Source organism: Colletes gigas, unplaced genomic scaffold (assembly GCF_013123115.1).
Source record: "Colletes gigas isolate AHSC1104 unplaced genomic scaffold, ASM1312311v1 Colletes_gigas_Sc00044, whole genome shotgun sequence".
In the NCBI taxonomy this organism is placed as follows: Eukaryota; Metazoa; Arthropoda; class Insecta; order Hymenoptera; family Colletidae; genus Colletes; species Colletes gigas.
In genome coordinates, this window is record NW_025106673.1 from 885,216 (window position 1) to 910,008 (window position 24,793).

Here is a 24,793-nt window from a genome sequence, read left to right on the forward strand (position 1 = left end):
AAATCATTTAATATAGAAGTACCTGATATTAAGTTTAAACAATGGAAATTGTAATAATAGAAGACTCAAATTTTATATCTACAATGAATTTGAATAATTAAATAGAAATTGAAACCAGATAGGGAACACGTTGGCCAGATGATACGCTCGATCGCTATGGATATCCTTGTCCGTAAGGAGTTAAATTAGTAGATACAGTTTCATAGATCAGACAATGAAGATGAAATCCATTTAATAGTAGGACGATTTTACACAGACATCAGGAATGTGACCCACGAAGGAAATATGGTGAAAAGACAGACACAAGATCTACGGGTAACAAAATAATTTATAAGTCAGAGTATTAATTTTTAAAAGTAAGTTATTTGTGCATTTTAACTTTCAGACCATTTCTTTTGTGTTTCAGGTTAATCGTTTTTAAAAACTATTATTGTCTGTTAGACTAAAAAGAATTCTATTAAAAAATATATTTTTTAATGATAAAATTTTAATGAGATAAAACTATGTTCATATCTATTTATGAAATGAAGAACAAAATTTGGATGATTTTTGTATTAACATCGTATGAAATATAATTACGTGTGTTTAAACAGAATTTTTACTAGTAGATTCTTGTAAATGAAATCACTGGATTCTTAATGAAACGTTCAATAAAATATGGCTATAGGTTTATTCAAAATAATATTTATTAGTTGAAATATAATATTCAATATAATTTATGTATCATGAAATAAGTACATTTATGTCTTTAATCGAAGAAATCTTTATTTTAAAGGAATTTTTTTTCTTGGTTTGTAAGTTAAATTACAAATATAAGTTTGGTTTGATAAACCATTTATTTATTCATTCAGTATTGCACGGCTGTTTTCAAACAATCTAAAAACCGCTATAATAATTTTATTTAATCGAACTACATCTTTGATTGAAAAACTTTTGATTGAATTATATCTGTAGATGTAAGAAGGTCTAAATACAATGTACTTTTTAACAGATATTTAAACATAAAATATAAAAGTTTCAGCTATTTTTTGTTTTAATTAGAATTATTGAAGAAATTGTAAAATATTTTCTAAAGTATTTTGGTTATTAAAGTACTTTGTTCATCCATTAAGTGTCCATAATCAATCTGTATTCTTTAATTTAATTTATGATTTCTTTGTCTTGTATTAATAATAATACCAGTATATCACTAATACATGTTATAACGTTATAATTCCAATATAAACAGTAATCAATTTTCTATCCCACCTAGTATAACTTTTACTTTCTCGAAGCAAACTAAAAATTTCTCTCTACCCAGAATTTGTATTTTACCTTAAAAAAAACAAATTCTCTGTTTAGTAAAAATTTATCGAATTGTTCCAGTTAATGTACTTCGAGTCATAACTGTCTTCTCGCATCAGAAATAATAACAGTAAAAAGAATAACTGTTATTTCGTAACAAATAAAATATTTGGACAGTTCAACTCCCGATTAAAATAATTTCGTTAAATTCCAAATAAGAAAAGGTTAATCTATTCCAACGATTTCGCGGATTTGTGTTTTCGATGGATCGTAGGAGGCGTCGAACCGAATACATCTACACCCGTTAGACCGTGAACCCGATCCCGTGGCAACCCCGTGAAGGCAGGCGGGAGGGGGCTACGTAAAAATGGAAATACCCGGCTGTTGCCTATCCACACAATCTCGCGATCCTCCGCGTCTCGTTGGTTGAGCGCTCGCGTACACTCTCACGGTCATCTTCGTTCCCCGCTGTCCGTTCGATGGTATGTGTATTACCATACCTCTCCGACATGGGTGACCATAGACCGGCTCAGAAGTGGCCGAGACATTCGCCTCTCGACCGCGACCATGAGAGCACTCAACTCGCGACGCCCACAGCTAACGAGTACCTTCTATCTCTTCCCTCGTTCCTTCTTCTGTCTTCTGCTCCTGTTGTTCGTTCTTCACGGCATCCGAGCGCGTAGCGTGCCCCGCGATGAGGAGGGCCTGGCCCAGCCCGAAGCCAACCGTTCGGCAGTCGAGGACAAAGCCAACGTCGAGCTAACCAAGGTGGAGGACAGTGCGCAACCGGAACCAGTGCAGGGAAAACTGTTGACGGTCGAGAACGATGGCGCTGAGAATGAGAAGGTCCAGCCTGAGGAACCGGGGGATATCGAAGGGAAGATTTCGCAGTCGGAGATTGGGAACAAGTTGCAAGAGGCTGGAAAGAGCGACGACCAGTCCGTCGATCAGTCGCCGCGAGAGAACTCCGTGGCGTCCCTTCAGGATTTCGACGCTGAGAAAGAGAAGGCGAAGAAGAGCGACGAGGCTGAGGCGTCGAGCCTCGACAACCCCGGCGCGCTGAAGCAGGACCAAGAAGACGCTAGCGTGGTTAAGAAGAGACGCAGAAACGACGTGGCTCTCGTTGGTAAGTCCGACGTTCAGGGAAGCGAAGGAATTTCTGTCGAGCAGATCGGGAAAGCCCAAGACGAAGGAATCCGGAGGTTCGACGTGCAGGTGGACGCGGATGGCGCTGCTCCTTCGCAGGAAAACGCCGGCGACGCAGTCAACGACACCGGTACTCGTAAACGACTGATAGAAACTCAGCAAGCCACGGAAGACCAGGCAAAAAAGTCGAAGCAATCTCCCTCGAAGGTGGTTCCCGAAAAAAGTCAGATCAAAGCGATCGAAGAGACGAAGGAAGAGATCCCTGGTTACTTTCGGAAATCAGTTATGGTCGAGGACAGCGACGAGGAGAAGGAGAAAATTGGTTCGGACGAAAATTCGAACGGGGACAGAGAGTTCAGGTATTTGGATGGTAGCACGAGCAAATCCAGACGCAAGAGCTCCACCGTCTACCTGAACGCCGAGGAGAAGAAGATACCCGACGGGGAGCAGCAGTCTATCGTCGAGGGACAAATTAAGAAGCTGATATCGATTCGAGACGACGCCCTGGACGCCCAACACACGGACAAGCTGGACGAGGCCAAGGTTCTGAACTCTAAGCGGGAAGTTGGGATGGATGAAGTCGCCTTCGCGCAAGAGAACGTCCAGACCGAGGTCAAGAACAAGGTAAAAGAAATTAAACTAGTACAGTTAAGGCGATCGTTAGGGAGCAATAGTATTCTTAAGAAATGGAGGGAACAAGCTGTAACGGTTCAAGAACAGATCAAAAACAGGTCGTTTCTGCTCCGCTCGAAGGAGCAAACCGCCGAGGTACTCCCGGGAATACCTAAGTTCACGGAGACACAGTTGTTGGCCACGTTGGAGCAGATCGTGGCTTCGAAGGAATCGGACGATTCTAACGTGTCTTACTTGAGCATCGCGAAAGATCTTGGGCTGACCGACAATCAGTTACGGATAATTAAATGTGCCGAGCAATTGGTAGTCGTGAGGGAGCGGCAGTCGTTCGTCGCCAACATGGTGGAGTGCATTAGAGGACTGAGTGTCTTCAATTGCATAAAGGTCTTCGTTTGGCCGATCGTGATGAATAATCTCCCGGAATCTGTCAGCCAGAGTTTGGACAACTTACCAATCGAGGTAAACTTGTTTGACTTGTTTCAGGCTAACAAAGAAAAGTCCGGCAGAGCTCAGAATCTTCATCAGGTGAAATTGATCACCCCGGAGACGCTGGTGTACAATATCCTGCAGGACGCTCTGGAATCCTATCCCAGCGACGAGACGTTGGTGTCTTACGTCAATCCGGAGAACGAGACGCTGAGAGAACTTCTGACCTCCAATCAATTGAGTATCATTCAAATGGCCGAGAAATTATTGCCCCTGACGTTACGCCAAGATTACTCCGACAAGATGTTCTCCTGCGTCCGAAGATTCGAATACTTCAGCTGCATAAAATACTTCGCCTGGCCCATGATCAAGCAGTACTTCCCAGCGCTGCCAGCTTTTCCAGATTACCAGAGTTGGTACCCTGTCGTCGATTGGTACCCTCAGTACCCCATTCTTCCCTTTCCCAGTCCCGTGGGCGACATTGGCGAATTGCCGGAAGTCGTGGACGCCGATGCCACCAGAAACAGGAGGCCCAGACCAGAGGTGCTGATCATCCGGGTTCTCCAGAACACTTTGAAGGAACAGCCACGAATATCGGCGTCGACGTCGTTCCTGGATCGTTCCGGGGACTCCTACGCTGCTCTGATACCCCAAGATCAGCTGCTGACCATCAACATGGCCGAGCAACTGATCCCAGTCTCCTACCGACCAGAATTCGTCCAGAAGACCGTAAACTGCATGAAAGAGTACAACTATCTGACCTGTATCAAGTATTCGACCTGGCCCACCGTCAGGCAATTCATACCCACGCTCCCGGACATCTCGGGCCTGTTGCCAGATTTTCAAATCCCAGGTATCTCAGACATTTTCAGCTACGTTCCGGAGATCCCGAGCTTTCCAGATCTGAGTTCTTACTGGCCGATCGCAGGTTCTTCCGACCAGCAGGCAACGGGAACGCCAACCTTCGTACTGCTGAAGAGTAGACCAGAGGTTCTTCAATCTTCCAACGAACAAGAGATCAAGATCATAGATACCCTGCTGAAGATACGAGAATCTCTGTCGAAATCCTCAGGAGCATCGCCGCCATTCACTCTGACCGGAAACGCGATAACGTTCGCCACATTAACGAAAAGTCAGCTCGACATTCTGCGATTGGCCGAATGCCTGATACCGCCTGCTGCTCGACCGGGTCTCGTCACCGAAGTTATCGTCTATCTCCAGAGAAACGACAACTTCATCGATTGCGTCAGGTACGTGATGTGGCCGACGATCGCCAGATACGTGTCAAGCTTGCCCGAGTTCCCCATTCCGGAGAGCAGAAAGCAACCGGCCAACTTGGCGAACGCGCAAGAACAACTGGAAGCGAAAGCAACCGCGGTCAACGAACAGGCACAGGAACGAGTTGTTTCAGGCGTCGAAGCCGAGAAGCCCGTGTCGACTCGTTTTCAGGACAAGGAATCGCAAAACAACGGACAGCAGAACGTTCCGGTGATCAGCGTGACGGGCACCAGATTCGTTCCACTGTTCACGGAGCACCCAGAATCTGTTATCTTCAATATTCTTCGGTCGGTGCAATTACAATCGCTGAATCTAAACCGAGCAACCACCATCCCGACGATCAAGAACCAGGAAATCTTCAATTACATCACCGTGCAACAACAAAGTATCGTGAACATCGTGGACAGCTTGCTGCCCCAGAGCATTCGTAACGAGTTCGCCGATAAATTGATCACGTGTCTAAAAATAAACAACTTCATAATATGCAGCAGGGACGTGATTTGGCCAACGTTGTTGCAGTACTTTCCCTGGTTGCCCGCTTTCCCGAATTTTGGGTCCCTCTTAAACTCCTCGAGCAACGATACATCCTCGAATTCGCCTAAACAGAACCTGACGGAATCCAACGCGGACAATCGTCCACTCGCCGAGACCGACGTGACGACGGGTGTGCACGGAGACACCACCGTGACCATCACCGACACGAGATTCTTCCCGATCTTCAACGAGATGCCTGAATCGGTAATACTGAACATCCTCAAGTCCGTGCAGCTCACTCTTCCAAACCTGCAAAGCACTCCGGTTCCGACGAGGACGCAGGAGTTCGCTAGTTTCCTCACGGAACAACAGATCAACATCGTGCAGATCGCCGAGAACCTGCTGCCTATCTCGTTACGTCCAAGCTACATCAGCAAATTTACTCGTTGCATGAGGGAAAAGAACTTCTTGGAATGTACCAGGGACGTCACTTGGCCGACGATCGCCCAAACGTATCCGTTCCTGCCTAGCTTCCCCAACTTCGGTGGCTATCAGAACACGCCCAGGATCCGGTTCCAAGTGTTCCTGTCGGAGAAATCTCCGAATTTAGGGGGCCAAGCCGCTCAGGACACCTCAAACCAGAAGACGGAAGCGCTGCTGTTGCAGGAGGCCGAGAAGAGAATAGAGAACATTCTAATGAACTCTTTGGGAAAGTCCAGCCCGAAACTCGAACGATCCTACTTAGACGACAGCAATTTCGCCTTCCCCCACCTGACGAAACGACAGGAGCACATCATCAAGCTCGTGGAGCTCGGGATACCGGACTCGGCTCGAGCGACGTTCGTCGAGAAGATGCTGGAGTGCACGAAAGGTTACAATTTCGTAGCTTGTACGCAGAGCATCAGTTGGCCCACGCTCAAGGAATACGTACCCTCGTTGCCAGACTTCTCCAACATCAACGATCTGTTTTCTCCGTTGTCCAACGTCCCCCAGGTTTCCTTGGAATCGTTTCCCAGCGCACCTATTCAGAATCTTCCAGGAAACGCCGAGTATCCCGGTGGACTGTCGCAGACACCTGGTGGGATCTCCCAGTTAGCCGACGGAATTCCCCAGGTACCGACATTCTCGCAGTACCCCGGATATTTTGGACAGGGCGCTTCCGGTGGGCAGTTCTTCTCTCGTTCGGGCGTCCAAGGAGCGCCAGCGATTACGCCGTCAGTAGGTGAATCTATCGTTAGCTTGGCATACGCTGAACCCACAGATTATCGTTTCTCACTCTCGTCCTCTTTCTAGGTAACGAAGGAACGGTACCCGGATACGCAGGCCAACCACCAGGAATTTTCTTAGACATCTCGAAGGAGAAGGTTCAGATACCCGACGCCGTTCAACGACCAACAAAGACTGAGGACTCGAAATCCAGAAAACGCAGGAGCATAGAACTCTCGAACACTTATTACGGAACCGACGGATCGCCTAAGAGTTCTTCGTCCTCGTCCCTGACGGCCCCGAACATAACGGAATCCGAGTATCTTCAGCTTCTAATTCGAATAAGGGAGACCGCGAGATCCGCTAGTGATGTTCCTCCCGCGTCCAAGAAATATTACGTCGACAGTTTGAATTCCACGATCAGAAACTCTCTGACCGCCGACCAATACGAAATACTGAAGGTGGTCGACGACTTGGACCAGAATCGGGCGAGCAGAGGCCTCGCGCAGCAGGTCATCCAGTGCATCACTGGCCTAAGCTTCATCAGGTGTTTGGGTATTTTCATTTGGCCGCTGATCGTCAGCAATCTTCCGTCTTTCCCAAGTTTCGGTATCCTCGGACGTTCCTTGGATACGGAGCACCAGGTGCAGGAATTCTTCGGCATGTCCACTGGGGACTTTGAGAAGGAGCTGCTGACGAGAAAGGAGTCGATCGAGCACTTCTTGGTTGACTGGTACCAGAAACTGGTCGACGACAAGTTCCAGACGAACGTGGGCTTTTTGAAGATCAGGGGATACGGTAACGGTGAACTGGGGTTCAGCTTCTCCGGGTTCAGGGAGGGCAGGGGCGCCAAGCTCAAAGACAACAAGAACCTCCCCAGCATACTGACGATCATCAGCGACATCATGGAGGAAGTCTTGGACCAGCGTCCGGAGGGCGAGAAACCGAAGAAGGAGAAGGAGAAACGGGAGAAGAGCATAGACGTCTCAAGGGAAGCCGATATCCAGTTCTTGAAGGACAGCGTGGAATACGTCGACATCAAGAGGTCAATGAATGATGACGAGATCATCACGATGTTCCTGGACAAGATCAAGTCGAACGACTCCGATGCGGACGGCGACGGCAAGTATTTCGGCCTGGAAGACGCTTACAACGCGTTCGGGGTCCTTTTTGGTCCCCGGTTGCACAGCAGGCTCGCCGACAAGCTGCAGAACTTGAACCACCAGCTGAGATCCGTGGAAGGTTCGAGCGAGGCGGACAAAGAAGTGGACATCGTGTCTCTGGAGGCGGAGAAAGACGGGGATTCCGACGAGCCGAAGGTTTTGTCGTTGAAGAGTCAGGTGACGTACGACTTGGAGAAAGAGTCCTCCAGGGACCAAGAAGAAAAGCAACGGCAGAAGCGGGCCAAGAACTTGTTCAAGTCGTTTCTGGACAAGCACTCGAATAAGTATCTCAAGGAGTCCGTGGTGGAGAGGCTCGACGACGTGGATGAGAACAAAATCATCGGGGATGATCGCGACCAGGACAGGAGAACGGGTCTGATCGTGAAATTGCCGCGACTAAACGACGAGATCGTGTCGAGGAAGATGACGAGCTCTATGGCGCACCTGGGCAAAGCCATGAAGGACAAGATGATGCAGATGATGCCTGGTGTCGGACTCGTTTTATCCTTCCTGCTTCAAATGGCCGTGGCTCACGCGCGGGCGGCCGCGTCCATGGCCGGGATGCTCAGCAACATGGCGATGGGCTCCGCCATTATAGGAATGATACGCGATTCGTTTTTCGGGGGAAACAACAATCCACAGATTAAGTACGTTTACGATAACAACAAGGTGGGATCAGGCGTCTCCTGGCCCGTCAAGTATGGCTCCGACTCTCACTATCGCGGCTTATAATCGTCAAGAGATGTTATTTTAGAGTAAATTCGTAGCGCGCGTGGCGTGATCTTGATCAGTGATACCGACATCGCTGGAACAAATCTGGTTGCTGTAGAGATAAAGATAGACAATGTCTCGGACGAATACCGAGTATATTTGGGGACTCGTAAGTGTTCGCTTCGATTAGACTCGCGCGTAGTGTCGCCCGAGAGCCATTATAACGTAGTATTGAGGGTTTTAGGGTTAACGATTAGCGGCTATACTTAATTAACGCGCGGCGCTTGGCCCACTAAGAGCTAAGACGCCGTTTGTTTCGTTAAAGCCTGATAAACAGTAAACGTTTCCATTGGGGCTAGCTTTAATTTTCTTCCGTACACAGCCGACGAACGTCGGCGGTAGCTCTTTGATCTATTTGGAAGCATCTACTTTAGAATTCTTTTCTTTCTAGTGGCACGGACTACAGAGACTCGGTTTTTAATCGGGAACGAATAGTTCAGGTTCCTGTTCACTTCGTTCGTTCCTATGGGATTTCACGGGTGACGGGTATAACAGTTTCTCCATTACGCTATTTCTCTAATCGATCTCCATATACTCGATGCGCTCAATAATATAGAAGACCGTAACGTAAGTTGGAATATTGTAAAACTCTTAGTTTGTAAGACGATCAGCGGTCCCCGCTGATCCTGCGTTTACGAGAATAAACGTCTGGGAATCCATGCACCCTCGTTTCCTTCGCTCGAACGCACCGAGCAATTCTGTTTCAACCTTTCGATTCGTCGAGATAAGCGTCTCGAGAATCGCGTGTTCGTACGTTAGAAGGAGGAGAAAACAAGGAACCAGAGAAGAAAGGAGGCCCGGCGAATCGTTCACCTTACGGCGATAAGAAAGTCTCAAGGACCCGCGGGGCGCCCGCCTCGAAAGGTCAGGGTTAAGGTAAATCCGAGATTATTCTTAGTTCGAGACGAAGGTCCCCTTTTGCGCTTGCTTCTCTATTTGCTCGCCTTTTTACGGGATGCGGGCGACCGGACGTTGCATCTGGACGCGATAGCGGCCGAGCAAACAGCACGCGAGATCACGTGATCGAGCGTTGAACCCTTCGTAGATCGAAGGGTACCGCCGGCAAAACGAAAACGCACGTTCGCGATAATTTAACAGCGGACTCGTCCCAAGAAACACGCTCGTTCGTTTCGATACTTTTGCTTTTATTTACAGTACACGGTCACTATGCTGTATGCCGATATTGCATTCCATATTGCGCCGGAGAAACGATCAAAAAGGAGGAATTTGTCAGCAGATTTTATTTGCTCGAGTCGCGATCGAGAAATCGTGATAACGGGGTATCCGTTTTCGTGTGCAACGACGAAGACGTAAATTTTGGTTTTTATTTCTGGATACGTTACACAGTTACGGTGTAAAATGAGTAAGAAATTGATTGATACTGTTATTTTTAGCAAGGGTAAGTGCAAAACTGAGGAATGTCTATGGTGTACGATCATTTCTATAGATACGTTTGTTTAAAATAACGTTAAAGATTCGGTGTGCTGGTTAAACACAAGGAATATACACACCCTTCGCTGAAAGAATACCAGGAATGTTTCCATTCTTACTTACTTGCAGTTTACAAGGTATTCAGCTACTAAAATTATCCTCTTAGTTCACATAAACGTTTTTGGATTAGAACCAACCTCAACGTCTCAAAAAAATATGATTAGATATTTCAAATCGGGGAAAAAATAAATGCAATACAATTTTCTAAATGTTCCCCAAATATTTAAAATTGCTCGTCCGTACAGCGACACCTTCAAAGTACAGTTATTTGATATAAGTGGAATTAAATGTTCAAAATGATAAGCTTCGTTAGTAATATAAGCACTTAAAGGAGTATTCTACTCTAGACTGATAAAAAAAATCGATTATTTTTTATTCTATTTTCCACGAGAATATGTCCTCGGGAATATTTCTGCTAATGGATACTACTAGATGCAAAAAAATAACAAAGTTATATGCGTTCGTCCGTAACGTGTATAAAATACGTAATATAAAACTTCAAACGCAACTTTCTTGAAACCATATTTTTCGAAATGGTTGCCACGATATCTAAAATTCTAATGGAAGGATTAGTAACAGATTTGCAGAAAATCTTCAGTGTGTCTAGCGTCTGAACTACGATTTTCCAAATCTGATGCTTTTTAAAAATAAAAAAAAACACAGAAAATAGATTGTTTTAATTTAAAGTGTTGCTAAATATCTAGTTTTTCATATTTTTTTATTATTCTAATTCCAGCTATAACCACGTCCATTCTGAATAACATGGTTTTTAATTTTGTTTATTTTTAATGAGCAAAACGACCGAAATCGTGGCAACCATGGTGACATCTTTTTTGAAGGACCTTTACTAAGGTTACCGTAACTTCTAAAATATTGAATATTTTGTATGGGCAAAATATATTCTTCAAATATAGATTTAAATATATGTATTCAGATTTAATACAAAAGTATTTCACTGTTTCCCCCAAAAATTCAAAAGAACCAATAGAGTAAAATTACCCCCTTAAGTGTTTGTAAGGCTCTGCTGTACGTACCGTTTCTAACATATTCTCTGAAATAATGGTTGCTGATAAATATTATAAGAAGAATTTCTTTTTTTGAAGTAAAGTAGGGTATACCTGCTATGGGATAGTTTATTGATAATCATGTTTGTGTACACTCAGAGATCATCTTCTTATAACGGGGCACGCGTTATTGCTATGAATTGAATGTAATGGCTTCAGAAGTGTTGATCGAACTTGGACTGCTGAGTCCAGGGTCATTCGAAGATCCTACCTATGTCGTTGAACTCATCTCGACATCTACTACTCTATAAAGTTATTTTATGGTGTTATTACAAAACATACTGATAAACTTTAAATAACCTTGAAGGTAATATCACATAAACGATTTGTTTGCGTTACCATATTTGTCTTTTTAAACTGTACAATCTCCCTTTACGACATTTTCTTTTACTTTCAATTTTAACTGTTTCTTTTCTCCTATCTTCGATCATAATTGTACTTGTAAAAGAGTTAAACTTTATAAAAGCGTTGAACAAATGTTTCTTCTATCTTTTATAATAAATGAAATCTTTGTTTTATAACTAAATTCGAAGCTTGGTTACAAGCCGCAAACGTCATTTCATAATTGTTCTTAATTTGACATCTAAAATCATCTTTAATTTTTGAAAACATTAATTTTGAAGACTAATGATAAATACATAGTATTAGTTTCTGTTGAAAATTAAAATAATGAAAATTAATTTGAAAATAGTTTTCAATAAATAAAAATTTGTATTAATATTAATTTACAAAATAAATGTTTTAAATTAAACTATAAAACTAAAACGAAATTAAATAAATTGATTTTATTTAAAAATATACTGGATTTGGTGAATTAATTTAGTTTTCAAAATTTTTAAAAAATATTTTTATTAAGAAAGATTTTTAAAAATAATTTTTAGTTGCATTAATAATAATTTTTTATATATAATAGAAATTAATAATTTTGGAGAATGATTATTTGTACATTATACATATAGTTTTGCTGTTCGTGAAAGAGTAATTGGTATATCTTTGATAATTAATACAATTTATTTATATAGCAATCAAAGTATTAGAATAATAAATTTAAAATGATTATATTTAGTTTAATATTTTTTCATTATTTTTTTAAGAAATTCAATTAATTTTGTTTTATATATTATAGTATTGAATTATGATTTTTTTATTGAACAAATAAAATTTAGATTTAATTTTAGATTTAATATTTATGTATTTCCATATATTAATTATTTTAGATTGTAAATTTTATTTTTTTATCTAATAATGTTTTAATATTTTTTTTTTGAAGTTAGATTAGTTTTAGTTGTTTTTAATAATTGTTTATTGAGGTATTTGAATGTAGTACATATATTTATTAGCTAAATTTAAAAGCTCATGTTGGTGCACCTGTATATTGTTCAATACTTTTAGCTTCAATTATATTAAAATGACGTACTTATCCACTAACAGGACTACCATTAGCAGCCGAACATCTTATAACTATCTGAAATTCTCTAAACCTAAGTTTAATGCGTAAGGTATTTTATTCAGGGTCTAAAATAAAATTATCTAGATTTTTTAAAGATATACAAGGCATCGTTCAGGCACATTTTATTATTGCAATGTTTCGAACAATCGTGTATTGTGCATGCCATATTATTTTACATGGGGCTAGATTCAGGTGCATTACTGCAGCAAGAGGGGTAGAACCGAAGGAATTTCTTCTATTTCTTCCAGCTTCGTATCGTTTCCTTCCATCATTTCCATAGAGTACGTTAACTCGTTCAAGTAAAACCTAGGAAAAAATTGATCGTAGAAAAGCTACAAGACAATGAACCCTTTCAAACCTGGAACTATGTGATTATTTCCTATCAGATTTTACAAACTGATAACATGCTACAGTTTGAAATAGATTGCAAACACAGGGCAAAATCTATTAGAAAACGTTATTGAATATTTCAGGAAAATATAAATACAAAATTATTAGGTTTCAAATATCGTGTGCACATATTATGTTACCACCAGGTCTGAAAGGTCCAAGTACTATGAATTAACCTTCGCAGTACCGATTAGGCATTCACGCGAAAGCCCATGATCGGGTCCAAATGGAACCTTGATGTTATGTATATAAACATTTTAAACTACAATTTTATTATTTCTATACTTCTTATAAACTAATTAAATGTAAAACAGTCGAGACAGGCCTCCAGCTCTGGGTCCGAAAAGACCCGCTCGTGGTACTGCGAGGGTCACAGTACCATTCGTCCGCGTGTACGCAGTCGACGTGCCCTTCGTCTGAGCAGACTCGTTCTCTTTGATCGAACAACGTGTCGTTGGGACAGATAACCGGGAATCCTTGTCCAAAATCGTCGCAGGCGTGGAAAACTCGACAGTCGTAGTCCACGTCGGCGTACAAACCGATCTGTTTGCCCTCGCAGGAAAATCGGAAGGTCAAATTGCCGAAGAGATCGAAATCGCTCGACTCCGCTGACAGATCCTCGTACGTCTCCAAGCGATGTCGATCCTGTCGAGAGTCAAGTTTAGTTAAACTCGTCCCGGTAACAGCCATTACCTTTCCTATAAACGCGATTCCTTACGACGTAACCCAGGGTTGGTAAAGCGATCACTGCCATCGACGTGCCTGCAAAACGAGACGTTTGAGTATTTCTCGTCGGACGAAACGCGTTTCGCACTCACGTAACAGCAGAAAATATTTAAACAGCAACGAAACTCCCTGATCCATGCTTGAATCTCCCGACGAAGGAGACTTTTTGGAATTTTCTGCGCACCGATTCGATACTCGGCTGATGCAGCAGCCGCTCTCACTGGCACTCGGAGTTCACCGTGCTGCTCGGAGAACTTATCGACCTCAATGAGCGCGTAATCTCTCGAAAAGCCGTGACGGTGTCTCTCGTTACGATCTAAACGACGGTTAACCGGGATATCCGGTCGTTTCGCGTCGCTTCGGAAATCCTCGCGGTCGTTTAAATCGACGAAGAACCTTCGACGGTGAAATCGTAGAACGACGAACCGGAATTGAAAGACCGTTGTCGAAACTTGCTAACCGGTCGTTATCGATGAATCTGACGATGCATTTACCTGGTGCACGAATTGTTCGAACGATAACATCGGTGGAAAATCTCGGTACGAACGCTTTACAGTGTCCAACAGATGTCTCTGGCCGACGAAGAAGCCAAGTACCCGTGCTCTACGTGACTTTCACCTGCCTTGACCAACAGCTACCTTCGTTCTAGCGTTGACTTTCTTCTACTAGGAACGCGGGTCGCGTACCGCCACAGTCGACCCAATGGATTTTAGAAAATAATTTTTTTTTCAAGTCAAACAACGAAACGACGATAATCCTTTCCTCAATTTGGAGAACGTTTCCAATATCGTTGGAAGTAGAAGAGGGAGGCTAAAATTGTGAATTTGTTTCTGCCACGAAGGAAATGCGAGTTTAGATACAGCACTGGTAGCCAATGAACCAATCGAGCGCGACCTTAACGTCCCAGTCCCGTAGAAATATTCTGAGTTTACAGTCAAAGAGTCGCGTGTCCACGAAAGGACAGCGCGTATCAACTGCCAATGAGAGAGGTCTCACGTCTCAGACTGCCTTTCTCTTCGGCTTCGAGCCGCGGCTCAGTTTTCACGGCAGCCTCATCCAGAAACCACTTGCAGAATGTCTCGAAGACACAGACTCGCTGAAACGTTTTCGTGAATTCCTCTTTTTCTCCTGTTTCTCTGTTTCTCTCTCTCTTGGCTCTGTACCAACTCGCGCGCGCGTGCACGGAATACACGGACTGGCCGAACGACGAAGATGTGACCCGAGGACAAGGTCGTCCAAAAAGCAACGACTGTCATTGTGCTTTTGGAATCTTTTTGGGCAAAGTGCGATAACAAGGTATTTTCTTATTCCGAGAAAAAAGGAACACACTTTCTTTCTTTCTCGTTTGTCAAAGATCAAAACCAGATTTCCAACATAATATTTAATTCGAACAAATGCGGTAGAAGTTACTCGATATTTCTGAGTCACGATCGTGCGATAAACGCGAGCAAAATCGCGTGGATAGCGTGTGTGTCAACGATCCACGTGCGTCCGTGCTGGCTGCGCCGAGTGGTGATTTCAATGCGTGGTTGGAGATACGGTCGCTCGTTGTTTAACTGGTAAACACGATAACCATTTTCCGGCGGTTGCCTCGCATTAACAACGAACTTTCGATTTCGTTTCGTCTATGTCTTTTCATCCGCGTGCACGTATCCGAAGGAAATAACGATTTTTTCCGAAGATCGATTTACGCGTGACTTCGAACAGGATTTTATCGATAGCGAGAGAACGTGTCCCGTTACTGGAAAAAATTAAATTTTTCCTTACATCGCGCGGCACGAACTGTCGCAAACGGACGGTCGGTGAAACAAAAATATCCTCGTCTCGGTTGACGCGAGAAGAATAGAAACAAGAACGCAATTCTTCCGTCGATTTCGATTCCTCGGGATTGAATATACAAAAGACACGGCGAACAATTGACATTATATTCTAGATTCTTCGAGCTTTCCCCCACTGTGTCGTTATAATAACATTAATTGGCCTCGGAAAGTGGAGCGTGGCTTTATTGTATTTTCTTCGCGCGTCAGTTATTCCTTCCGCGATCGGCGAACGGAAACTGGGTTTCTCACGAGCTTAGATTTCTTCTTAATTGTATTCTCTGTTAACATCTTCGCGCCTCTTTGGATTAATAACGCCCGATACGTTCGTTCTTTCGATTCTCCCTTCAATATTTTGCTTTGGACACCGACCCCGGATCCACTGGGCGTAGATTGGAAAGAAATATCAAGTGTCAAATGCGATATTACGTCAGCAGAACCGGTGCAAGAGAATTTTTAATACGAGTTTGAAATCCGAGTGATTCGGTCCATTGCTTTTATCTTAATAGCAGCGCCTATGGTCGGTTCGAAATAAGTGAAAGGAGCAAGTGTTTTCGTTTTGCGTACGACTATATCCGCATTAAAGGGAAATCGATATTTTTGGCAAAACGGAATATTCTTATAATAATGTGGTTAACGTCGTAAGAAAAGAATAATAAAATCAGTGTTAATATTTATGGGAAGTTGTTTAGTTTTCCGATCTCTACTGGTCTGGATAAGCCGCCTATTTTATTATTTAAAGAACCAAATTAGTATTACACATATTATAATTTATATGAGCATAATAATATTGCACGTACACTCTTGACCTTAAGTCTTTATATTACAGCGAAAATTTTAATCATATTTTATTATTTTAACTTTTCCCTTCCACATTGGTTGGAATTAATCTTTCTAATTAACTGTTACATTCCATCAAAGTTCATTAATTTTAGATGCATTTATCTTGAAAATTCATTTACTCGTAGAATCATCTGTAACCATCACACTTCATAGTAAAATAATAGAAATAAAGTTTCTTTAATCGATCTTCTTATTCATTTAAAATTGAAAATAACGCAAGATAGATTTATCTTTATAACGAGGATATTTCATCGGTTTCTTGGTGTTACTTACGACCAAATTTGATCTTATATCGTTATTTTATGGTGGAGGATGAACGTAGAGATACATATGATTAGAACTATTAGCTCGTTCGTTAAAGTTTACTTTTAACGCGCGTTCCGGAACATTTCCTACCTTGTAGATTGTATAGTTGCTTGAAAAATGATTCCCAGAGTTTCCTAGAAAACGATCGTTTCTATGGTAAACGACGTATTTATGGTTGGCTGTCATGGAAGGCTCGTATTATGTTCGGAACGTTGCATAAACGAGCAGCGAAACTAGATCACCGCGCTTTTCTTTTTACCTTCTCGCTCTCTGAATTACTAGATTACTGGAACTGTCGTGAACTACGCTGATTTACGTTTCTTAGGTCAGTGAAACGTCTCGACGACGTTTTTAATCGCAGGATTCGTCGTTACCAAAAAATGATATCATTTCTCTGAATTCCACTGACGCGTTCTCTTGTCTTTTCTCGCGTCTCGTCGACCTCTTTAAACACTTCTTTTCAAGGCCACCGTTCGCCTTCGCGCATCATCGACCGGTTGAAATAAAAAAAGAAATATTCGATTAGCAATCATCGTTGACCCACGCTTTTCTCTCGCAGATCCTCTTTATAGTAAACGCTTGTCCACGGTCTAACGGTTAATTGGACGGCTCGTTTCCAGACCGTGTTAAGATCGCGTTTCGAAAAAAAAGTTGTAAAACAAGTACTGACAAGCCTTTTAGAAGTGTTCTTGATTGCGTATTTTTATTTGGAAAGTCGAAGGAGTGCGATTTTTTACGATCAAATGTGTTCCTTATGGAAATATCAATAGAAAATATAGATAACAATTTTCTGTACGTAGCTTCGTTTTCGAGATTGATATTTGAACCAAATCAATGAGCAACAATGTTGTATACAGTAATATTTTTTCATTAATACAAATTTTTATTCTGGTAAAATGAAGTATTAATCGCTATAGTGCAATCTGGTAGATCGGTGGCATGTATAAAGCTTCATTTCCTCGAAAACGAACTCGCAGAAAACTATATTTGTTTTCGATTTATTTTTTCATGAAGAAATCATCTATGCTCGACTGTACTATCTATACCGAAACACCCTGTGCATGTATAGTTCATGTGGTACCTGTCATTCATGAGATTATATACCTACAGTTAGACGCTCTAACAACAAGCTCGATGTTATGAATTTCCTTTTTTCTTTAAATCCGTTTATATGATTAGAAGACAGTAATTCATGAAGAAATAAAAGTAAAATATTGAGAAATAATTGAACTACTGCCATGTCAAAACTATAACAGCATTGTCATGATTTATGACACGCAGCAGTGCAACGAACTGTGTTTATGAATGAATCATTTTTTCAAACACGATTTTCTAAATTTATAAATACCATATGTGGTTTCCTTGCGTGGAAATGTTCTACAATCATTGTAGCAATTTGTCGAGAATTACGATGTCTTTGTTTAAAATTAGTACAATGTCAACACTTCCGTCAATGTTAGTCATTTCAAACATTTTATATGTAAGAAATCTTCATGTTTGTAGAAAATCCAAACAAGAATAATATTGTTAACAGAATGTTCCTGGAAATCATCTAGTACCAAGTACCGAAATAACTTATAGTACTTGTCTTTAACTTTATAGAATCGACTTTAATTTTTTATTTTAACTCTGTAACTATAAAAATAAATAGATCAAATAAATGTTATTCAGTTTCATAAGAGTTATCCAAATAACGAAGAAATAATATCGCTCTCCATTTTTAAAAATTTAGCTAAAGTTTAAGAATCATCCTCGAAGAATTTATTGCATATGAAAAATTAGTTTCCATGGACCGTTTAATTTAAAAAAAAAATGAAATGGATGCTTTCATTGGTTTCTAAGATAATTAGTTGCTCTTTATTTGGACCACTTGGTGAATAGAAATTTATTGTAATTAGAAAATTATACAAATGTGTTACTTATTTTGCATTTTTTGCATAATGTATGCACCGAATCTACATATTTACATTTAAGAACATACATATGCAAGAATATAGTGTATACATTAATTGCTGGGCATACGTGTGCGTCGTGCTTATGTAGAATTGTGTTTCTCCTTATGTGCTTTGATACCATAACTGTGTAGTGACAATGAGAATAGAACCTTGTATTGCTAATTAAGTGTCAGATGTGGCAGTTTGTGTTTCGAATTCAAATAGTTCGGTTTCATTGTCGCAGCTATAAGGTGAATTGTGCGAAGAAACAGACGTATCAAAAATTTAGTGACAATAAAAGAATTGTAACTTCTTAAATAATTGGAAAAATTGAAAAGTATTTTATTATATTTTCTACAAAAATTGCCGACTCAAAATAAAAGGAACAACGTAAACAACGTTTATTATAAATAACAAAAATGTACTCTTTACACTCCACGATATTTTTTATATTTCTTTCCAGTAGATCAACATTAAATTAGAAAAATAATATGATAGTATTTTGTGTAGAATGTAAAAAAGCACATTGTAATATAATATCATACAGTTTAAATACGTTTCGTAATTGGTATTTTTTTAAATCGATACTGAGTGGTTTATTAGTCTCGAACATTTCAGTCTTTGAAAAACCAGTTTCTAATATTTCATAAATACAAATCACTTTTCATTGTATCGCAAAATAATTACCACACCTATGCAAAGATTCGCACGAAACCGAATCTGTCGAAACCGTTTCAACGCTGCTACACATTCGCTCAAATAGAAAGTTCTCTTCGCCAAAGTTACAATGTAAATATAATTATTTTTTATCTTCTTAAATATGGATTATGTTGCATTATACGTGAGAAAGTAACTAGTAGATTCATCACAGATTTATTTGGAATTTCAAGAAAGTAGAGAAACGAGTAAACTCATATAAGTCACCAGACACTTAGCTAATGCATTATAAGAACGAATTATCATTATGAAATGATGTTAATTAATTCTAAAGTAATGGTAACTTCTTAAATAATTGGAAGAACTGGAAAGTACTTTGTTATATTTTCTATTAAAGCAACGAAATGAAATGTACACTTATTAATTCTTAATAGATATTGTATATTAATGATTGTACTGTATATAGTATATCAATTTTTAATATACAAATCATTTACATTGACTCTACCATTTTGAATTTTATAATTTTTATATCAATTTCGTAATCACCTGCCTCAAGAATTCCTTATATATCAATTTTCAAGCAAACCTAATAACTTTTTCGAGTTTTGGAATTCAAGTTTGTAATGACTATGTTAAACACTAATTGTGTCAGTTTTATAACAACTATCTTATTCACTTTTTCTTTCTAAATAGAAATCTATATTTATATTAACAGATTTTTGTTCCACATGGAAAAAGGAGAAACTTTTATATGAGACGTTTCTTTATCAGACATCGTTTTAAAAACACATTAAATAAAATTTATTTAGTTTTGCTACTTCCAAAGTACAGGATGGAAAATTAAGCCATATAAACGAAATGTATATACAGATATGTCGAATAAGAAATTTCGTTTGTAAGGTTTAGTTTTCCATTCTTTACTTTGGGAGCAGCGAAACTAAATAAATTTTATTTAACGTTTTTCTAAAACATGTCTGATAAAGAAGAGTCTCATATATAGAAGTTTCTCCTTTTTCCATGTGGAATGAAAATCTGTTAATATAAACATAAATTTCTATTTAAAAAGATAAAGTTGACGTTTAAATAACATTAAAAACGCTCAGCAAATAAAAAGTAAATAGGATAGTTATATATAAGTTAGATAGTTGTGTTATAAAACTGAGAGTTTTGTATTTGACATAGTGATTACTAGACTGCGAATGTTTATGCATTTATGGGAAATTTTAATTTTTAAAAAACTACAGAATGCACTTAACCCTTTGCACTTCCAGAGTGTTCGTTAATAATAACAACTAGCAATACCAATTGCAATTTTGTGACGTGACTTCTAAAAATAAAGAAACTTTTCTTTACAAAAATGAATAAATACTTATAATTTAAATTTTATTCATATATTTCCTAAATTACATTCTTGTATTGAGCTATGGCTACGTATTACATTTGTCACCATAGAAACGCTAGTGGAATACAAAAGAGTTAATATGCAAAAATATAAAAAATAGTTAAAATAAGATACGAATTATTATATTTAGGGGTTGAGATTACCCTCTATAAAGCTCCCATTTCACTAATTCTATTAATACAAATATGAATTTGGATATCAGCATTCCGAAATTCAAAATGATGGTTTCGATACGGTCTACTTGTATGCTAAAAATATATTACGTTTGCTTGAAAATTGATATATGAGGGTTTTTTGGGGGCAGGTAATTGCGAAATCGATATACAAAAGTTTCTTCTTTTCCCATGTAGAACAAAAAATTTCTCCTCTGTTCATATAGAGTATAATATATGTAAAAATATTTTTCCAGAGAAAAAACATGAAATCTTCGTGACGATTACGGTATCGAGCATCAGATAACATTCATATTCCGCTAACGGCTCATGATTCCAACCAGACTGAACTACTTTACTTTAACCAAATGAGCACCATCGCGCAGCAGTACGTTTCTCCGTTGAATCTCTATCACTTAGGTATTATACCCGCTATAATACGATAGAAAGTATTTGCATTAGAGCGCGCGTCGCGAAAGCCCCATTCATTTCACTTTCTATCGGAAAACTCTGCAACCGAGCGCATCAGCACGCATTTCCAATAGCGTGTCTCCTGGTTTGCGACACTTGAGCGCGACGATCGTGTCGCGGTGAATGGCAGCCCCCGTCCGGAGTATGTATTTGTAAAAAGTTAATCAACGTAATTGTTCACAACGAGTTTCGTCTATGATTTATCTTTCGTCGCGGTGACCTCGTGGGCGGAATTGTCAGGACGGATCGCTGATTAAATAGATACATGGTGGATAACAGTCGTTGCACGCAATTCCTCCGCGGACACGGCCCTCCGAGGAAGCGTCAGCAACGACGAGGTCGTTCGTCTCTTTACGACTTCTTTGTTTCTGCTGGCGATATGATAGCGGCGATCCGCGAACGAATTAGTCGCGCCTCGACGTGAGCCGGTGCACCCACGAAATTATTATTTCTACGCAGAGCTTAGTCCTAATGTATCATCCGTACGCGTGGGACGTTGGTTTTTCGACCAACCTCCATCCGAAGATCGGCTTTTAAGCTCACAGTGAGAGAGTATCCCGAGTGGGTCACAGATATTCGCAGAAGTTAACAGTTTAACACTTCGCAATTCTTCCTTTGTTTTCAGGCTTGATAGTTTCGTCTATTACGAAGGACAAAATAATTTAACACTTTACCAACCGGTGGCTTATTAATCGGTTGTCATGGAAATAAAAAATATTATTAGGTTTTTGAATTAATAATTTTTTCAAGCACGATTTTCTAAATTTATAAATTTCATATGTGGTTTCCTTATGTAGAAATGTTCTACAATCACTGTAGCAATTTGACGAGAATTACGATGTCATTTGTTTAAAATTAGTACAATGTCAACACTTCCGTCAATGTTAGTCATTTCAAACATTTTATACGTAAGAAATCTCCATGTTTGTAGAAAATCCAAAAACAAATAATATTGTTTACAGAATGTTCCTGGAAATCATCTTTTAATCTAGATTTAATTACCCTATAATAACAGAAAAAAAACAATGTGGTAAGCACTTTCACAAAGTTTGATGTAACATTCCTATAAGTACAAGAAAAAGTACGTACATATATAACCTCGAGTCAATCGGTACCAGTTGGTAAAGTGTTAAGTATGTACAGAGTGTTCGGCCACCCCTGGAAAAAACTTTAATGAGAGACTCTACAGGCCAAAATAAGACGAAAATCAAGAATACCAATTTGTTAATTGAGGCTTCGTTAAAAAGTTATTAACAAAACTATTGTTAAAAGTTATTAATAAAATTTGACCACCTACACGAATTTTTTTCTCGAAAATGCGCAGGATTTCATGGGTATGTCTATTCACCAAAAACAACTATAATTGACCCCTGCAACTGACAATAATTTTTTTAGAACGTCTTGAAATGTTTTAATTTTGTCGAATTTAGACACCCACACTCTCCGATTTTTCTTAAAAATTTGTTTTTCATTTTTAATAAATTTGTTTGACATGCTACGGATATTTGGTCTAATAATTTTTTGTAGGTACCCATGTTCTCTACTTCTACTAAATTTCAATGAAATCCTTTGACTATTGTAGGAGTTATGGTCGTTTGAAAATTAAACCATTTTTATGGGGGTTTTCCTCACGTTACGGGGTTAAGGAACAACTTTTCGAACATTCTTGGAATTTCTACATATTCTTCACTAAAATACGCTAAAATCTTTACATTTTGAAACACTGAAATGCTCCAATCTATGCAGGAGTTATGATATTTTGAACATACGCATGATGTTTTAGTAGAACATTTCTGGTCACGGGTCAGACATAATATTTTCGGTAAGGAATTTTTTTCTCTAAAATGCGTAGAAATTCGGAGGTGTGTGTATTTACCAAAAATGATTGTAATTGATCCCCGCAACTAAAAATAATTTTTCCAAAATGGTTTGAAATTTTTTAATTCAATTTTGTTAATAACTATTTAACGGAGCATCAATCAAGAAATTGATATTCTTGATTTTCGTCTTGTTTTGGAGAATTTTCATTTAAAATTTTTCCCAGAGGTGGCCGAACATCCTGTATACAGGGCGGGTCATTTAATATTCACCTTAATTTTTCTTGTAAACTATAGTTATATAAAAAAATGTTTCGAACAAAAATTGTTTGGCATAAGGAGGAGCATACACAGCAATAATTAATTTTTTGCTGTTTTTCTTTTTTATCAAAATATGGAGAGAACCTTGAATTTTTTAACCATAATGTGCAATATTTATCACACTATTCGAACGTCTATTGAATATAGAATAAAAACTTATTAAGATGCATGGGGTCAGAAATAAATAGTTACCGAGATATTCTCCAGTGAAGGATTGTGAAACTTTTGTGTATGAGAATTCCACGCAACGCTTGCCTCAATTTCAATGTTTAGCAACATGTAGAATCTTCTAATGTTATTTCTGCATGAATCAATTCTGCAGTGATAAGTCATTAGCAGAAGCGAACGTGACAAATATCGTCGTTATAATGAAATTTAGTAATATTGAAAAGCGGGATATGATCCTTGCTCATGGTACCTCTGAATGAAAACTCTGCAAGAGCAAAACGTTTGAATGCAGAAAAATTTGATAAAAAAGGAAAATAGCAACAAATTAATTGTTACCGTGTATGCACGTCTTCATATCAAACAAGTTTCGTTCGAAACATGTTTTTATACATGCAGTTTATAAGAAAAATTAAGGTGAAAGAGTTAAATGACTCAACCTGTATATTTAAAGTATTGAGTCTATAATAATTAACAAACATGTACCACTGAAAACGCAAACAGGTTTAAAATTAGAAAAAAGGCAAAAAAATACGAAATTCGAAGAGGAGTTAAAAGCGATCTAAATTACCCTAGCCATAAAGAACTCAGAATGATTTAACAGCTAGTGGGGGAATCAGACCATCTCCGAAACCTTTATTTACGTTTACAGTGTTTAGTTTCATAGAAACTTTATTATTCTTATACTTTAATATTCATCGGTAAATCAGAAAGGCAAAATATGAAGGACGTGCCGTGCCATTTGAGTAAACCGTTTCAAAGCGTGTTGCGAAAGAATTAACTGTAACTGTTGCATCGCTCGTGTGCGTGCTATTAATGACGAAATTAGAGGGTAAAAGAACGATCAGTATTTTAAACGTTGACAAATTTCCAAACAACTACAGATAATTTAAGGCAAAATATGTAAATCCCAACTATTTTTTTAATTAGCATTGTTTGAGGAATTGAAATTGAATTACGATTTTTGAAAAATTAGAGGATTTTGTTCTAGGATGTATATTATAAATTATTATAGTATTATACCACTATACCATAAACTCAATTTTCCTTTGGGTGACAGTCTAATATCTCTGACTCCATTAACTCCATTTTCAACGTAGGAAAAACAAAAATTTCCCATTTATACAAAACTTATTAAGTAAAAGTGCTCGATAATTAATTAAAAATTCTGCCAGTTTCGGCTGAATGTCTGTTTGGAAATGTTCGTACGACGCGTTTACCTTCGCTCGTAATTGTTTCTGGAGGCCGCTGATGCGGAAATCGGTCGACGCGAGGCAGTTTCGAAACGCGATAAATCACGGCTTTTCCAAACGAAACTGAAAAAACGAGAAGGCTGGTTGTCCGTAAGGGTTTCGAATCGAGGGAAATTTTAATTGGCGCCGCGCTATCGCGGCACGAATCTG

The 24,793-nt window shown here is 39.3% G+C and overlaps 2 protein-coding genes across 2 annotated transcripts; one reads left to right on the forward strand and one right to left on the reverse strand.

The window, feature by feature from the left end:
* The first annotated feature begins 285 nt into the window (after positions 1-285).
* On the forward strand, positions 286-8,342 carry LOC122403111. Its single transcript, XM_043406444.1, has 4 exons — positions 286-315; positions 1,627-3,054; positions 3,547-6,463; positions 6,535-8,342. Exons 1-4 carry the CDS (start codon positions 286-288, stop codon positions 8,340-8,342), a joined length of 6,183 nt encoding a protein of 2,060 aa, XP_043262379.1.
* A 4,204-nt stretch (positions 8,343-12,546) lies between these two features.
* On the reverse strand, positions 12,547-13,717 carry LOC122403120. Its single transcript, XM_043406455.1, has 4 exons — positions 13,595-13,717; positions 13,495-13,538; positions 13,156-13,421; positions 12,547-12,692 (listed from the first exon to the last, which is right to left on the reverse strand). Exons 1-4 carry the CDS (start codon positions 13,638-13,640, stop codon positions 12,584-12,586), a joined length of 465 nt encoding a protein of 154 aa, XP_043262390.1. The 5' UTR covers positions 13,641-13,717; the 3' UTR covers positions 12,547-12,583.
* Positions 13,718-24,793: the final 11,076 nt, after the last annotated feature.

Coding starts and splice junctions, on each gene's coding strand:
- LOC122403120 (XM_043406455.1), bottom strand. CDS start 13,640: ATGGATCAGGGAGTTTCGTTGCTGTTTAAATATTTTCTGCTGTTAC. Junction 13,539..13,594: donor TAAATATTTTCTGCTGTTAC/GTGAGTGCGAAA, acceptor CTCGTTTTGCAG/GCACGTCGATGGCAGTGATC. Junction 13,422..13,494: donor TACCAACCCTGGGTTACGTC/GTAAGGAATCGC, acceptor GACTCTCGACAG/GATCGACATCGCTTGGAGAC.
- LOC122403111 (XM_043406444.1), top strand. CDS start 286: ATGGTGAAAAGACAGACACAAGATCTACGG. Junction 316..1,626: donor GACAGACACAAGATCTACGG/GTAACAAAATAA, acceptor AACCCCGTGAAG/GCAGGCGGGAGGGGGCTACG. Junction 6,464..6,534: donor AGCGATTACGCCGTCAGTAG/GTGAATCTATCG, acceptor TCCTCTTTCTAG/GTAACGAAGGAACGGTACCC.